Raw genomic sequence first — 18,335 nt, 5'->3', positions numbered from 1 at the left:
TATATATATATATATATATATATATATATATATATATATATATATATATATATATATATATATATATAATTATTATTATTATTTTTCTTTTTTTTGTGGATTGCATGATTGCACATTATTCTCACAGTAGCAATAACTTATTCAGAATTTATTGATTCTCCCTATTTTTTTTTCTTTTAATCTTTCAAATGTTTCTTTCTAAAATATCTTACAGCTTATATACATTTAGTGTTTTCTTAACATTTCCACCTTGCATCACCTACTGATGAACACATTAATTATCCATGTATTAATGTGTCTTTGGAAGGCTTTTGTCTTTCAATCCCATTAAAATTACCAAATTCATGTTATTTCTTATGTGTAATGCAGGGATTCCCAAATTTAAATTTTTGCTTTTTTTTTTTTGCATATTTGATTGACGTAATGTGTGATGCTCTTCATGCTGTTGTTAACAAAAAAATTAAATATATTTTCATTCTAAGCAAGAAGAGAGAGAGGGGGGTGCAGAACTCAGCACAACACAGGACTTTAGACTTCTGTAGCTATTTAATGAGAATATATTGCGTTCTCAAGAAGCTTTGTTTATAAATCAGTTCATGTAACAGGACATAACTTGTTTAATTTAAAGGTTTAATGCCAGGATGATGTTGCATGGATGCGTGTGGGACTTCAGTGTGGCTTTACTGATATCTAGTGGTGAAATGGTGCAACAGACTCTAAACATGATGTTTAGGTCCAGAGGACAGTGTTTAAACATCATCTTGAACATTAAAATAAATCATAATATCTAGACTTTCATAATATCTCTTACAACACTCATAATGATAATGTTTCACTTCAGTGAATATATCCTTATCCTACATGTGTGTATTTATATTGCAAGTTTAAAAACATATAGATGTGACAGAGTATGAATGTTAATTTGAAGGCTATACCTGAGGTAGATTTTTGGATTGGACTGACTCAATAAGTTTTTCTGAGGAGGTAGATCTCTGTCTGTTGCTGTATTCTGCTTGCATGATTTACTGTAGTTTTGTTTTGAAGGGAATCTTGTTGATCAATGACGGCACACATGAACTTGAAGAAATCTTGATGGTGCTGTCTGACCTGCCACACAACATTCCCAAAGATGATCAAAAACTGATCCACCCTCTTAAAACACATACCAGGACGCCAGTCTCATCATTTCACTCCTTTCTGTCATGCGTTTATGAATCTCTGGACATAATCAAATCATAATAAAAACACGTTCAAACAGGATTTCTGAGGAGATTGTTTCTGAACAGACAGCGGATCATTGTGACTCTTCTGGTGATTGAGTTTTGAAACCGTCGTTCACAAAGTGAAAGTAAAGTTTAGATCGCTGGAGCTCAAACTGTGAAAATGGATTCACTAAATGTACCTGTAGAAGAACTTTCTTGTCCTGTGTGTCGTGAAATCTTCAAGGCTCCTGTCGTTTTATCATGCAGCCACAGCTTATGTACAGAGTGTCTTCAGAAGTTTTGGAGAATCAAGGGAACTCAGGAGTGTCCCGTCTGCAGGAGAAGATCCTCAAGAGTCAATCCTCCATGTAATCTGGTGTTAAAAAACGTGTGTGAGCCGCTCCTGAAAGAGAGAAGTAAGAGGCATTCATCAGAGTCTGAGGAGCTCTGCAGTTTACACAGTGAGAAACTCAAGCTCTTCTGTCTGGAGGACAAACAGCCGGTGTGTTTAGTGTGTCTCAACTCTCAAAAACACATCAATCACACATTCAGACCCATCAGTGATGTTGTTCCATCATATAAGGTAAGACGTAACTCTTGTTTCAAATGTAAAGAACAATAAATAGCTATTAACACTGATAGCCAGACAGATAGATCAGTATTCAATTTGTTCAATCTAGGAGGAGCTGAAAAATGCACTGACCTCCTTACAAGAGAAACTTACACATGAGGAGAGAATAAAAGGAGAGTTTGAGAAAACAACTGAACACATCAAGGTGAGGAAACAGAAACAAGAATCAAATGCACAACAGTCACAACAGAGTTTATCACGAATTTACACTATACACACGCAATAGATATAACTGGAAAAAAATGCTTGTTTAAAATCTAGCCCAGGCCTGTTTGAAGTTCCTGTATTATGGGTTATCAAAGGTTCATATTTTGGTTACGGATGTCCAAAACAACCGGTTGACATGCATGCAAGGTCAAAAAAACACTTTCATTGTCTCATAATACCGTATTTTCTGGACCATAAGTCACACTTTTTTTCATAGTTTGGCTAGTCCTGCGACTTATAGTCAGGTGCGATTTATTAATCTAAATTAATTTGACATGAACCGATAGAAATGAACCAGGAGAAAACATTACCGTCTACAGCCGCGAGAGGGCGCTCTATGCTGCCAGAGATGCTGCTCAGTTCTTCTGTAGTCTACACTGAGAAGCATAGAGCGCCCTCTCGTGGCTGTAGACGGTAATGTTTTCTCTTGGTTCTAAATAAATGTGACTTATAGTCCAGTGCGACTTATGTCTTTTTCCTCCTCATGACGTATTTTTGGACTGATGTGACTTATACTTAGAGGTGACTTATAGTCCGAAAAATACGGTATGCATATATTTTCACCTTATTTTCCCTACGACTACGATTATTTTTTTCCAAACCCCTCCGTTGCAAGAAGCTAATCTGAGGTGATTGGTCTGATTGGTCTCATTTTCTTTACATCATGCCTGTAATGACTGATAAAGCAGCATTTGTGAGCGCAGTGCTGCTTTTTATGTACAGTGTTACCGGGAAAGCTCTATTTTACTGCTCCAAAATCGGCACCTAGTGGCAAAGAATGAATTAGCATTTTCATTCAGACCAATGCAAAAAGAAATTCAAGTGGCCGGGCAAAATGCTAACGTTTCATGTTGACATCAACGACATTCTAATTTATTGAGATGAACCAATGTGTTTGTATCATATATTCCTTTATTAAAAGTAAAAAAAATAAATAAATAATAAAAAACAAATAAGCTCTTTAGCTGAGCTCTCGTTCAGCAGGTGCACTGCAAACCTTAAGACCACCACCCTATGGTTCACTCAAAACTGAAAGATGATGTGACTGACTACATAACCTGTCTATAAACAAACAGTGCACAAACATTTTTTAACAGTATAGTAATCTTTACAAATAAAAACTTTTTTATGCAAGCAAAAAAATTCAAATCACAAATTGTATTGCAGCATTTGAATGTTGCTGTTGTTTAATGTAAAAAATTACATTATTCAGTTTTTGTTGACTGTTATACAATGTTCAGGGAAGGGCCATCTCACTCCCACGTGAGTGTGTGTGTGTAAGGGATACTGGGGGAAAAGAGGTATAGGGGTTTCCCGCTGGTTCAAGTTTGGTTCTCTGAGCAAGTCAGTGTGTGTGACCAACACCTGCCTTAATAAACAGCCCTTTTGGTCCAACAATGGCATGTCATCTTCTCAAGATCACTATATAGTATCTTCTTCAAAAGTTGACAACTTTCATAGTTCCCTTTCAAGAGAACTTCAAACTGCGTCCTCTAGGGGTCACTATGGGGAACACCTCTTCGTGACCCGTGTCTAAAGCATACATTGAAAATCACCAATGAGTTGGCTGGTGACAGCCCCTGACGTCACTATCGGCGTGACTATTGATAAATAGGCACCAGGAGAACAGTCACTCTCTTCTTCGTCTTCATTGACTGTTTTGTTTGAAGCATGCATCTGAACGACCACGGTAAGAGCGACCTTTCTCTGTTCTTCATGGCATCCACTAGCAAGAAATTTAGATAGTGTGTGCATCTGTGTCGGCGTTATTTGACACCTGATCACACACACAGTCTTTGCTTCATTTGTTTGGGCGAAGAGCACGCACGCGATGTCCTTGATGGGGCAATCTGTCTGCATTGCGTGCCTTTTTCTATAAAAAAAAGCTCTCCTCGTCAAGGCTCTTTTTAAGGAAAGAGGGGCAGCCATCTGCTTCCCATGGTTCAGGACCCACCGCTGCTGAGGCATGGAGGAGATCTCGCTGAGGAGTTAAGAGAGAGACTTTCCCTTTCGTTCTGGGAGGCGAAGGAGCACTCAGCTGCCTATAAATCCTTCATTCCACAAAGGTCGAGGTCCAAAACCGAACAACAAAGGGGTCCTGGCCCATCTCGATCTGAGGTTCAAAGACAGGCACAGAAGGCTAGTGTCATGACTCGCACTCCTCCCCCACCTGCGGGTAGGGGTAAGAGGAATCGTGGGTCACGAGGAGGTAGGCAAGACCTAAGGGATGTGATCCAGACGAGGCAGCGTTCTCATCCAAATCAGAGCGATACTTAGGAATCTACTCGTCCCGTTTGGGGCTTTTTAATCTGCTCTTATCCTCCCCATCCTAATTCCCCTGTAACCACCATCAGGCGGCCGAGATCACAGGTTTTGTGCTGCAGCCTCCTTGATCTTCAGGCCTGGCACGGCACTGCAAGGAATTTCATGGCCATTTAGCTGTTGCTGTCACATTAAGCAGGAAGTGAAGGTGGCAGTTACAGATGTCTTCTTGTATATGCTGCTTCAGGTGATGCTCCCCTCGCCAGAGGTTTGAAAATTTGAGCTTGCCTCCCCCGTGCGGTTCAGTGCCTCTGCGATGCTTAGGAACCCTTAGGTACACAAGCTAAGCTCTGTCCACTTTCTGAAATCCTGTACTGTAAGGATTACGTGCTCAACTTTGTTCCCTTTCTTGAGATGGTTAGACCTCGTTTAGCAGCGCTTCCGTTTTACCAAGAAGGGTTGCATATGAGTCTGCTACTCTCTTTCTGAATTCGGAGTTCTCCTCTCTGTGAGACTGAGTTCTCCAGCATTATTTCCACAGATCGAGTTGACTCTCAAAAATATTGTTTTGAGATGCACTATTCCATCTATGAGCTTCTCTATCAAGTAGTGATGTCAGGGGCTGGCGCCGGCCAACTGGTGTGTTTTCAATGTATGCTTCAGACATGGGTCATGATGAGGTGTTCCCCATTGCGACCCCTAGAGAATGCAGTGTCTCGTTCCCCACTCAGGGAACCATGGATACATTAGTAACCTGAGACAATTTTTTTCTGCATTAATACATTTCTTAATTTGTAAAGAGAGAGACAAGTCGTATATGTCTACAAAACTAATTTAATCAGAAGGACATAAAAGGTTAGTTCACCCCCAAAAATTTATTAGGCTGTGTTTTACTCACCCCTGAGGCATCCTAGGTGTATATGACTTTCTTCTTTCAGATGAATTAATTCTGAGTTATATTAAAAAAATGGTCTTTGTTCTTTCACACTCTATCATTGCACTCAGCGGGGGTTGCATTGCTTCAGTCCAAAAGACTGAAAAAAGACTCTCACATGGAGATCAGCTTTGCTCATGTGCCGCTCAGAAGTGACACACGCGGAAACGCAGTGGAGATATCAAAACAAAACACTGGTCACTAACTAGAAGTACAAAACGAGGATTTGTAAAGAAGAATGTTGGAGGACTTAGATATAAACTAAGAGGAGACTGGATTTCCTTTGCTAAAGTAAGGAAACTTTGCTTCCTTTGATCCTGTAAACGAACGTTGGTTTTCACGAGACTCACCGGCGCGTGCACAACGCTGACCTCCATACGTCACGGTCCTGGAACTGCTTCTGTGTACAACTGTTGGAGCAAGCTAGATTCAAGTGATTATTACGGTTTGAATATGGATATTTGTCATACAAAAACACGTCAATCTGCTACAGGGGGATTTTGTTCATCCCCCGGAGCCGTGTGAGACACTTTTTTTATGGAAAGGCACTTTTATTTAACATCTTTTGGACTGAAGCAATGCAACACCCGTTGACTGCAATGATAGAGCTTAAAGATTAAAGACAATTTTTTATCTAATGCAGACTGGATTCGACTGAAAGAAGAAAGTCATATACGATGCCTCGGGGGGTGGGTAAAACACAGCCTAATTTTCATTTTTGGTTGAACTTACCCTTTAAATAGAAAGGTTAACAGAGATAACTTCAGCCTGCACATTAGACTAGTGATATTTGTTGATTGAGATGAATTTGATTTGAATGTGATTTGATTTCAGTCTCAAGCTGATCAAACAGAGCAGCAGATTAAACAGCAGTTTGAGACGCTTCATCAGTTTCTCAGAGATGAAGAAGAAGCTACAATCACTGCACTGAGAGAGGAAGAGGAGCAGAAGAAGCAGATGATGAAGGAGAAGCTGGAGGAGATCAACACACACATCTCAGCTCTTTCACACACAATCAAAGACATGGAGGAGATGATGAAAGACAGTGACGTCTGCTTTCTGAATGTCTGATTTCAGATCAGTGATTGATTGATTGATTGATTGATTGATTGATTGATTGAGTTGTTGATGATCAATGGTGTGTTTGTTCTGCAGAAGTTTCCAGTCTCGATGGAAAGGTGAGTGATCTTTTCTCTCTCTGCTTCTGATCCAAAGCCACTTCAGTTCTGATCCTGAATGTTCTTCCAGAGTCCAGATCTCATCACAGCCGGATTCACAGACTCCTTCTGGAGCTCTGATTCATGTGCCACGATACTTGGGAAACCTGCCCTTCAGAGTCTGGAAGAAGATGCAGGACATCGTCCAGAACAGTGAGTCTGGAGAAGATCTGAGCTCTTACACACACACGCACACACACACACTGGAAATGATGCAAAGGGGAAGATTTACAGATTTAAAGATGTCTGTGTTTGATCAATAGGATGGGTGTCTTTATTCATAATCTGTATTCGGGTTCACTCTCGATCATTATATGAACATCAGAATAAGATCATCTGTTGATTGTGTCTCATCAGCTCCTGTGATTCTGGATCCAAACACGGCTCAGCCACGTCTCCTCCTGTCTGATGATCTGACCAGTCTCAGATGGAGCGTGAACAAACAACCTCTTCCTGATAATCCAGAGAGATTTGATGAGTGTTACTGTGTTCTGGGTTCAGAGGGGTTTAACTCAGGAACACACTGCTGGGATGTGGAGGTTAAAGAGAGTCTGTGCTGGAGTATTGGAGTAACTACAGCATCAAACCAGAGGAAGGGATGTGGTTTCTATAACACTGATGTCTGGAGTGTGCAGTATGATCAGTATGAACTTTATGAACGGTCTGGTTTTAATATTAAACAATATCTTGAGCGTGTGAGAGTGTATCTGGACTATGACAGAGGAACCGTGTCATTCTCTGATCCTGTAACTAACACACATCTACACACATTCACAACCACCTTCACTGACACGCTCTTCCCATCCTTTGACAGTTTTTCCCCTCTCAGGATCTTACCATTGAATAGTCAGTAAACGTTACACCTGTAGGTCTGGATCTTCTTGCTTTCATCTTTTATATTCATCAAATAGTTCTCATTTTTCTGTGGTAATTCAGAGTTTGTTAACATTTACCCTGTCAAGCCTGTCTGGTTTTCTTTTGTCTAAAATGCGTATATTATCATTGGGATTCACTAAATGACTGAAATCTCTTTCAAAGTTAGACTCAGATTCAGAACCAATTGTGATGATCTCTTGAATGTATTTAAACAGATATATGATTGTTATATCAATGCTATTTTCTGAATAAAAGGTTAAAGAGGATGTCTAATGCTATTTTATGCTTTCTGACTTACACTGTTAAAGAGTTGGATGCTCATGCTAAAGTTGTTATTTTTTTCCCAGACAGTTTAGAGCTGTAACAGCAACACCTTGATACCATGATATTTTTTGCTTAATGTTGTCATAACGTCAAGATCTCATACCGGCCCATCCTTAGTTCACACAGTGCGAGTTTTCTAAAAATGCAGTCCTCAAAACAGGTGTTTGTTTGGTTATAAAAAGCAGTTGTTAATCGCTTAAATAACAATGTGTGAACCTAACTATATTAAGAACTCAAATACAGGACGGATCACTGTATTCTGCTGCTGTGTGAGCGTGCTCTGTGTGTCAGTCATCAGCGTTGCTACTGAAAGAGAGAAAAGAGAGGCATTCATCAGGATCTGGAGGACAAACAGCCGGTGTGTTTAGTGTGCAGAGATTCAGAGAAACACATCAATCACACATTCAGACCCATCAGTGAAGTTGTTCCAACTTGTAAGGTAAAACAATTTTTTTTTTTCATATGTAAAGAACATGTTAAAAGCTCAATGTAAGGACTAAACCAGTTTAGCCAGGTTTGGCCCAAACCTCTGGGATGGTTAATTCATACAATTCATATTTATTAGCATTAATTATTTTAAAATTACATTTATTCAATCATAGTTTCATGAAAAATGTTCAACTTGTTTCTGAAAGATGTCATCAGCTTTTATGTTGTATGGGGGAAGTCGTGGCCTAGTGGTTAGACGCCTAACCCTAGGGTTGTGGGCAGTGGTGGACAGTAATAGATGAGCTTTACTTCATTACTGTACTTAAGTACATTTTTCAAGTATCTGTACTTTACTGGAGTAGTTTTATTTTGAGTAACTTTTACTTTTACTTCACTACATTCCAAAGCATAAGATCGTACTTTTAACTTCACTACATTTCATAAAACATATCGTTACTTCCTATAATAGGGATTGGGCGTCGTGACGTCATTACTTGGTGTGGCCGCCACGTTGACTGCCTCCTTTACTGCCACTCGGACTACTGCGCAGTGTTTAGACATACTCCCTCTCATCAGTGTGTCTTAATTTGATTAATTAAAAATCTATTTTAACCATTTTCAACCATTGCTGTATTGTGTGGTGTAATAGCGCAACACATAATCGCCATGGGGAAAGTAAAATGACAATGGATTAACTTTACACCACTATCCTGCTTGGAGGCGCGACTACGGAGACCATAACATCTGAATATTAATTTATATAGCTTAAAGGCAGGGTAGGTAAATGTATAAAAAACTTTTTTTCCAAATTTGTTTAAACTTTATTTATCAATACATAATTAAAATGTAAGTACTCTGAAAAAGAAAGTATAAAAATCGAGTGTCTGTAGACCTCTCACGACTGTTTTAAAAGACAGTTCATTATTTCCATTCACTCCACCCCCTCCCTTCTGGGCTCCTTCCAAAGCCACGCCCCCAAAACACATGAACGCGCAACTCCGACCACTGAGCTGGAAGACGCATTATTTACCTGAGACGAGCGGAGAAGAAGGAGCACAGTGCATGTAGTGAAATCATGTCAGAATCACTTGTAATAAAAATAACTTTATATGAAGCTAAACCTGTTCGCAACTCGGTTGATTCAGATCGGCACTTTGGAGCCTGTTCGCGACTCGGTTGATTCAGATCGGGACTTCGGAGCATGTTCGCGACTCGGTTGATTCAGATCGGGACTTCGGAGCCTTTTCGCGACTCGGTTGATTCGGATCGGCACTTCGGAGCCGGTTCGCGACTCGGTTGATTCAGATCGGGACTTCGGAGCCTGTTCGCGACTCGGTTGATTCGGATCGGGACTTCGGAGAATGTTCGCGACTCGGTTGATTCAGATCGGGACTTCGGAGCCTGTTCGCGACTCGGTTGATTCGGATCGGCACTTCGGAGCCTGTTCGCGACTCGGTTGATTCAGATCGGCACTTCGGAGCATGTTCGCGACTCGCTTGATTCAGATCGGGACTTCGGAGCCTGTTCGCGACTCGGTTGATTCAGATTGCCACTTCTAAGCATGTTCGCGACTCGGTTGATTCAGATCGGGACATCGGAGCATGTTTGAGATTTTTTTAAATTCAGATCTGGACATCAAAGCAGGAAGTGTTTGTCAAACAGTTAATTGGTGATAAATGAATATTTGGACTTGAGGCTTTTTTTTTTCTGTTGATTCAGCATGTACATGGACCCACACACAAAGGTGGACACACTCTAGACTTAATCATCAGTAGAGCTCTAAACTTTTCATCCATTGTTATTAAGGACGTTATTCATAACCGTGCTGAATATAAGTAAATATTGTTAGCTGATGCTAACTGTCTAGCTAACAAGCTTGCTGGTGCTAACTTGAGGTAATTTTTATAAATAATGTCCAAATATTTTTTTTCAACCACCTATATATATATATATATATATAGATTACATCTGGGGAGAAAAGAAAGGATGTGATGTTCAGAACATGGTTACTACAGTAATTATCAAAGAGGGGAAGAGATGCAACCCGTTTGGCCAGGGGTGTTTTTACACCCCAGACAAGGTTTGAGAAGGAAAAAATCATTATGAAAATATAATTATATTTTCCTTAAAATCTTCAGGCCTTATTATCATGTCATATATAACTGTGATGTTCTGTAAAACAACAAACTTTAAAATACTTTGTTCTTACTGGTGAAAATCAGATGGTCATCTCTGTTTTCTCTCAGGTAAATCACAGTGTAAGCTTCACAGTGAACATTACTCTCGTCAGCGTAGTCCATATCAACAACAAAAATATATCTTGACTCCATATAGTGGTTATTTTGGAAAAAATCCCAGGTATTTTGAGCAGTAGGATTATATAAATAAAAATAAAAACGTGCTAATATAAAATTAAATTAGCCTATATAAAATTGCAAACATCTATCTTTCAGTCCTTTTTTACTTAAGTACATAAAAAATTGAGTACTTTTGTACTTTCACTTGAGTAAAATTGAAAAAGGAGTACTTTTACTTTTACTGGAGTAATATTTTATTATAAGAATCTGTACTTTTACTCAAGTACTTGATTTGTGTACTTCGTCCACCACTGGTTGTGGGTCTGAATCTCGGACTGGCAATAGCACGACTTATGTGCCCTTGAGCAAGACATCGAGCCCCTGACTGCTCCCTGGGCACTGCAGCATAAACGGCTGCCAACTGCTCCTGTCTGTTAAAAGAATACATTAATTGTCCACACCCTAAATACAGACTAAGAATCCCTGTGTGTTGTTGAGTCCCAATGTGAGTGTCCAGCAGTGTATTAATTATCCAATCTGAGTGAAATCCTGCAAGTGTCTGGATAGGTGTGTCCAATAAAAAAAACTCCACAGTGTGGGTGTGAGTGGAAGCTGTGAATGGCCTCCCAGTTTTTTCGCCGTACTGCTCTTCTTATAGTGTCTCTGCTTCCTGTGAGGTGACTGATCACCAGACAGACCAACCATACAGTGCTTTAAGACACAAATCAAATACATCAAATCAATGTAATAAATAGTCACACACTGACAATCCTCAAAACAGAGGTGTTTATTACTGGAACTTCGGGAAGTGAAGAAATCATTTAGACAAATATTTTATAATAACAGACTCTGGAGAAGCTATGTCAGCTTCAAACACACCAACAAATAAAATGGGGGAAAAAAATGAAAACACTTGTGGCTTTAGTCTTTTTGTTAATGTGTTTTCTCATTGTTCCTCATTGGTTTCCATTATGTTTGAGAGTTTAAATGCACATTAATGATAGTGAATAGAATAGAAGCCTAAAGATCCTGATGTTCCTGTCTAACCTGTTGCAAACCTAAACAAATTTGTTCAGAAACTGATCCACCCATTTACATCACTAACCGGGAAAAGACTGACGTGTTGTTTATCCTTTATATTGTACTGATTTTGTTTTCTTAACAAATAAAAAAAGATTCAGAAATCAGTTGAGAATCAAGAGGAACATGTCGAGGGAAGATTTTAAGGAAGTCTATTTCTGAACAGACAGCAGGTCTTTGTGTTCTTCATTCTTGAAGACGTCATTCAGAAAGTGAAAGTAAAGTTCAGATCGCTGGAGCTCAAAGAGGGAAAATGGATTCACTGTCTGCAGATGATTTTTCTTGTCCCGTGTGTATTGAAATCTTCAAGGATCCTGTTGTTTTATCATGTAGTCACAGTGTCTGTAAAGAGTGTCTTCAACAGTCCTGGAGAACTAAAGAAACTCAGGAGTGTCCTGTCTGCAGGAGAAGATCCTCAAGAGATGATCCTCCATGTAATCGTGTTTTAAAAAACCTATGTGAGTCCCTCCTGAAGGAGAAGAAAGAGAGGCATTCATCAGAGTCTGAGGAGCTCTGCAGTTTACACAGTGAGAAACTCAAGCTCTTCTGTCTGGAGGACAAACAGCCGGTGTGTTTAGTGTGCAGAGATTCAGAGAAACACATCAATCACACATTCAGACCCATCAGTGAAGCTGTTCCAACTTACAAGGTCAGTTGAATTTGCATATGATAATAAACACTTGTTTAAGCTCATGCATTATATACATGAACATATTACAGAAATCGCTGATGTTTTGTTTCTTTCATTTAAAATTCTAGGAGGAGCTCAATACAGCGCTTAAGGCTTTACAAGAGACACTTAAACACAGAGAAACAATGAAAGAAGTGTTTGGAAAAACAGTTCAACACGTCAAGGTGAGATCAGATTCTTCTAACATATTTTACATGACATTGATGAGAACGGAACTTCGTATGACACACACACACATTTGTTGGGTAGAAATATTAAATGTAGCAAATTTGCAAAAACGTTGACTGGTTCGATATGTTCCCCTCACGTTTAGTAATGACTTAACTCCTATCGATAAATGAATCCTGCTTTACCGCAGTGCGAAGAACTGTAACAAGTCATGTGAAACGGAGAACTAGCCCAGGGTTCCTCAAATCTTGCCCTGGATTTTCTAAAAAAGACATTGATTGGCATTGATTAGTGTGCTCAAGCGTGTTTGATTAGGGTTAGAGCTAAACTATGCAGGAAAGTGGATCTCGCGGTCCAGATTTGAGGATCCCTGCTCTAGCCTGCCAGACAGTTGCTTCAGTAGTGGGCAGGACTTAAAAACAGGCTAGTAATGATGCAAAATCCAATTAATTTCGGCAAACCTTTTTTTTTTTGGACAGATTGGTTCAGTGAACCAGTTCAAAAAGCTAATTCACCATTTCAAGCAATAATATCACTATACATTTATTTTCTAACAACACATTGTCATGTTAGAGGGGTCATATGATGTAACCAGCTCTTGGTGCATAAAGAAGATCTGCAAAGTTGCAAAGACTAAAGTCTCAAATCCAAAGAGATAAGTCAAGACTCTTCTATGCCCCCCTAAAATGCCTCATTTCAACACACCCCCATGTCTACGTCACTATGTTGAAATAATGCCACCCAAATGTTCACACAAAGAAAGGCACAGTGGTTTCAGTAACACAGTTAGTGTTGAAGCAGTCATGTCAGGGAGATGCTGTGTGTTTCTAGGCGAAAGCAAAAGCACTTTATTTGGTCTTCAGAAAGTAGATGCATTTAGGAATCTTTAAGATTACTTTCAACAGAACAGCAAAGCAGACTCTGTTCCTCTTTCGGGCTTGAACTGATGGTAAAACTAAAGACATTATTAGCTGTCTTTACATCTGTTTTGAAAGAAGAAGATTGTGATTATGGAAAGGGGCATTATATTTCCAACGAGTGCTTGTGGTGTTCGGCCAATCGCAATGGACTGGGTCAGTTGGCCAATCAGAGCAGACTGCACTCGTCAAAAGGAGGGACTTTGTAGAATACGACGCATTTGAGAGAGGCGGGCATAGAGGACCTACCATACAGTATTTAAAAAATAATGTGTTTTATTAACATTAACCCATGTCTACATATTCTGTTACACCAAATGCACAAAATAATGATTTTTACAAAAAAAGCATCATATGACCCCTTTAAATAAGTGAAACATGCAAATTGTATGCAAATTGGAGATTACCCTTCATTCAAGTTAATGGTGTGATCACAGTTTAATTCATTCTTGCTGGATATGACAGATGTAGTGGCTTACTTTACAAGTTTCCTAAAAGGTTGGCATATTTTTATCCAAAGCGACTTACAAATGAAGACAGTGGAAGCAATCAAAAACAACAAAAAGAGCAATGATATGTAAGTGCTATAACAAGTCTCAGTTAGGTTAACTCAGTACACGTAGCAAGGGCTTTTAAATAATATAATAAATAAAAAGAAAACAGAATAAAAAAGAATAGAGCAAAGCTAGTGTTAAGGGTCTTTACACACACACACACACACACAATTGCATAATATATGAAAAGAAAATAGAATACAAAAAGATTAGAAAGGTAGATTTTTTAAGAATAGAATTAGAATAGTGAGTGTTAAAGTTAGAGGGTCAAATAAAGATGGAAGAGATGTGTTTTAAGCCGATTCTTGAAGATGGCTAAGGACTCAGCTGCTCGGATTGAGTTGGGGAGGTCATTCCACCAGAAGGGAACATTTCATTTAAAAGTCCGTAAAACTGACTTTGTGCTTCTTTGGGATGAACAATCAAGCAACGTTCACTTGCAGAACGCAAGCTTCTAGAGGCACATAAGTCTGAAGTAACAAATTTACTGGTAGGTAAATGGGTGCATAGCCAGTGGTGGTTTTGTAGGCAAACATCAATGCCTTGAATTTTATGCGAGCAGCTATTGGAAGCCAGTGCAAATTGATAAACAGAGGTGTGACGTGTATTCTTTTTGGCTCATTAAAAATTAATCTTGCTGCCGCGTTCTGAATTAATTGTAAAGGTTTGATAGAACTGGCTGGAAGACCTGCCAAGAGAGCATTGCATAGTCCAGCCTGGACAGAACAAGAGCTTGAACAAGGAGTTGTGCAGCATGTTCCCAAAGAAAGGGCTTGATCTTCTTGATGTTGAATAAAGCAAATCTGCAGGAACGGACAGTTTTAGCAATGTGGTCTGAGAAAGTCAGCTGATCATCAACACTAAGGCTTCTAGCTGTTTTTGAAGGAGTTATGGTTGGAATACAATTAACTTGATGGTGAAATTGTGATGAAACGATGGGTTTGCTGGAATCACAAGCAGTTCTGTCTTGGCAAGGTTGAGTTGAAGGTGATGGTCCATCACCCAGCAATGAAATGTATGTTAGACAAGCTGATATGCGAGCAGCTTTTGTTGGATCATCAGGATGGCATGAGAGGTAGAGTTGAGTGTCGTCAGCATAGCAGTGGTATGAAAAGCCATGTTTCTGAATGACAGAACCTAATGATGCCATGTAGACAGAGAAGAGAAGTAGTCCAAGAACTGAGCTCTGAGGCACCTCAGTAGTTAGATGTTGAGACTTGGACACCTCACCTCTTCAAGATACTTTGAAGGACCTATCTGATAGGTAAGACTCAAACCATTGAAGTGTGGTTCTTGAGATGCCCTTTGCCAGTAGGGTTGATAGGAGGATCTGGTGGTTAGTGTCAAAAGCAGCGGACAGATCAAGCAGGATAAGTACTGAAGATTTGGATTCTGCTCTTGCCAGTCTTAGAGCTTCAACAACTGAGAGCAAGGCAATCTCAGTTGAATGTCCACTTCTGAAGCCAGATGGGTTGCTGTCAAGGAGGTTGTCGTGTGTGGGAAATGCAGACACTTGGTTGAACACAGCTCGTTCAAGTGTTTTTATAATGAAAGGAAGAAGATAAACTGGTCTGTAGTTCTCTAAAAGAGATGGGTTGAGGTTGGGTTTCTTAAGTAGTGGACTTATACGTGCCTGTCTAAATGATGAGGGTAAAACACCAGTGTGGAGGGAAGTGTTGATGATGTGAGTGAGTGAAGGTACAACTGCAGGAGAAATGGCTTGAAGGAGATGAGATGGAATAGGATCAAGCGGGCAAGCTGTAGGGTGATTAGAAAGGATGAGTTTGGACACTTCTGCCTAAGAGAGTGAAGAGAAGGATGTTAATGACTGTATGTTTGCTGTTGATATGAACTTGACTGATTCTTGTATGAAAAATTAAATTAAATTTTATTAATGAAAAACGTGGCAAAGTCATCAGCTATTAGAGATAAAGCAGGAGGGGGAGGAGGAGGACAAATAAGTGAGGAAAATGTTTTAAAAAGCATGCGAGAGTTAGACGAATTGTTAATTTTGTTATGGTAGTATGTCATTTTAGCAGTGGAGACATTAGCAGAGAAGGAAGAGAGGAGTGACTGATAAACATTAAGGTCAGTAGTATTTTTGGATGGGCACCAGACACTTTCAGCAGCTCTAAGCTTAGAACGGTGTTCGCTTAGAACATAAGATAACCAAGGGGCAGAAGGGGTGTTATGGGCTGGCCTGGAAGATAAGGGGCAGTGTCTAAACAAGATGTAAGAGTGGAGCAGAAAGTATCTGTTGCATATATACTGTAGCACACATTACAGGATATGTTCTGCATGTCTACGTAGGCTATATTGTTTTAGTTTAACTAGTACAATTATAATATGTATGCACAATAATCATAGCCTACAAATAAATCGTCATCAGATTGATTTGTGAACCGTCTCGACCGGTTACTTCATAAGATCCGACACAAAATAATGATTTGTTCAAGGATCGAATATCACTACTGGGTAGCGCTCACCTTTCATGACAGCGACAGAACAAAAAAAACACTTATTTTTAATAAAATAAAAAATACAAGTAAGTAGGTAAGTAATAACAAAAAACAAATTGTCAATTGTATGTATATTACAATAGGCAGTTTTGTATGTACAGGTATATTATTACACACAGATCGCGCTTTTAGGGGATCATTAGACAAATGTAGCAAAGAATTTAATATTCATCAGTCCAAATGCTTAAATATGCATCTATTTACTTACTTTACAATCAAGTACATTTCAGTGTGTTCTTAAATGTCGAATATCGTTATTAGTAATTTTCATCAAAACACTGAATGACCAATAATCTGTCAAGCTCCTCCATTCTATAATTCTCTGTGGTCTGTTTTTAATGCAGAATACACATTTTCATTCAGACAAGGTTGCATGCATTAATAATTTAGTTAACCTTTATATGCCATTAAAAGATTTTACTGACTGAAAGTTCAGTTGATATGCAGTTTATATTTATTAGATTATTTATTGTATTATTTCAGAAAAATAATAGAATTATACAATTGTATTATTCAAGATTAGTTATTGTATTATTTCAAATTATATTGGTTAATCGAGGTAACTATTCCACATTTTCCCAATCAATCTTTCTGCTGCTCCAGAAGAAGTTGCATCTTTGAGATAATTGAAGTGAATGTGATTTGATTTCAGTCTCAAGCTGATCACACAGAGCGTCAGATTAAACAGCAGTTTGAGAAGCTTCATCAGTTTCTCAGAGATGAAGAAGAAGCTACAATCACTGCACTGAGAGAGGAAGAGGAGCAGAAGAAGAAGATGATGAAGGAGAAGCTGGAGGAGATCAACACACACATCTCAGCTCTTTCACACACAATCAAAGACATGGAGGAGATGATGAAAGACAGTGACCTCTGCTTTCTGAAGGTCTGATTTCAGATCATTGATTGATTGATTGATTGAGTTGTTGATGATCAATGGTGTGTTTTTTCTGCAGAAGTTTCCAGTCTCGATGGAAAGGTGAGTGATCTGCTGCTGTCTCTGCTCTCTCTGCTTCTGATCCAAAGCCACTTCAGTTCTGATCCTGAATGTTCTTCCAGAGTCCAGATCTCATCACAGCCGGATCCACAGACTCCTTCTGGAGCTCTGATTCATGTGCCACGATACTTGGGCAACCTGCCCTTCAGAGTCTGGAAGAAGATGCAGGACATCGTCCAGAACAGTGAGTCTGCAGAAGATCTGAGCTCTTACACACGCACACACACACACGCACACACACACACACACACACACACGCACACACACACACGCACACACACACACACTGGAAATGATGCAAAGGGGAAGATTTAAAGATGTCTGTGTTTGATCAATAGGATGGGTGTCTTTATTCATAATCTGTATTCGGGTTCACTCTTGATCATTATATGAACATCAGAATAAGATCATCTGTTGATTGTGTCTCATCAGCTCCTGTGATTCTGGATCCAAACACGGCTCATCCACGTCTCCTCCTGTCTGATGATCTGACCAGTCTGAGATGGAGCGTGAACAAACAATCTCTTCCTGATAATCCAGAGAGATTTGATGAGTGTTACTGTGTCCTGGGTTCAGAGGGGTTTAACTCAGGAACACACTGCTGGGATGTGGAGGTTAAAGAGAGTCTGTGCTGGAGTGTTGGAGTAACTACAGCATCAAACCAGAGGAAGGGACGGGATTTCTATAACACTGATGTCTGGAGTGTGCAGTATGATCAGTATGAACTTTATGAACGGTCTGGTTTTAATATTAAACAATATCTTGAGCGTGTGAGAGTGTATCTGGACTATGACAGAGGAACAGTGTCATTCTCTGATCCTGTATCTAACACACATCTACACACATTCACAACCACCTTCACTGACACGCTCTTCCCATCCTTTGACAGTTTTTCCCCTCTCAGGATCTTACCATTGAATAGTCAGTAAACGTTACACCTGTAGATCTGGATCTTCCTGCATCCGTCTTTTATATTCATCAAATAGTTCTCATTTTTCTGTGGTAATTCACAATTATTTATTTATTTATTCAT

At 39.4% G+C, this 18,335-nt stretch overlaps 2 protein-coding genes across 2 annotated transcripts; both read left to right on the top strand.

Annotated features, from left to right (window-relative positions):
- The first annotated feature begins 972 nt into the window (after positions 1-972).
- Positions 973-7,417, top strand: LOC113070956 (nuclear factor 7, ovary-like). The gene is made up of 6 exons (XM_026244305.1): positions 973-1,785; positions 1,883-1,978; positions 6,071-6,301; positions 6,392-6,414; positions 6,485-6,606; positions 6,811-7,417. The coding sequence occupies exons 1-6, from the start codon at positions 1,384-1,386 to the stop codon at positions 7,305-7,307; spliced, it is 1,371 nt and encodes a 456-aa protein (XP_026100090.1). The 5' UTR covers positions 973-1,383; the 3' UTR covers positions 7,308-7,417.
- Positions 7,418-11,712: 4,295 nt separating this feature from the next.
- LOC113070957 (nuclear factor 7, brain-like) lies at positions 11,713-18,231 on the top strand. Its single transcript, XM_026244307.1, has 6 exons — positions 11,713-12,108; positions 12,219-12,314; positions 16,961-17,191; positions 17,262-17,284; positions 17,365-17,486; positions 17,735-18,231. Exons 1-6 carry the CDS (start codon positions 11,713-11,715, stop codon positions 18,229-18,231), a joined length of 1,365 nt encoding a protein of 454 aa, XP_026100092.1.
- Positions 18,232-18,335: the final 104 nt, after the last annotated feature.

This window comes from Carassius auratus, unplaced genomic scaffold, assembly GCF_003368295.1.
Source record: "Carassius auratus strain Wakin unplaced genomic scaffold, ASM336829v1 scaf_tig00005455, whole genome shotgun sequence".
Taxonomy (NCBI): Eukaryota; Metazoa; Chordata; class Actinopteri; order Cypriniformes; family Cyprinidae; genus Carassius; species Carassius auratus.
This window is presented reverse-complemented; position numbering and strand designations above follow the sequence as displayed.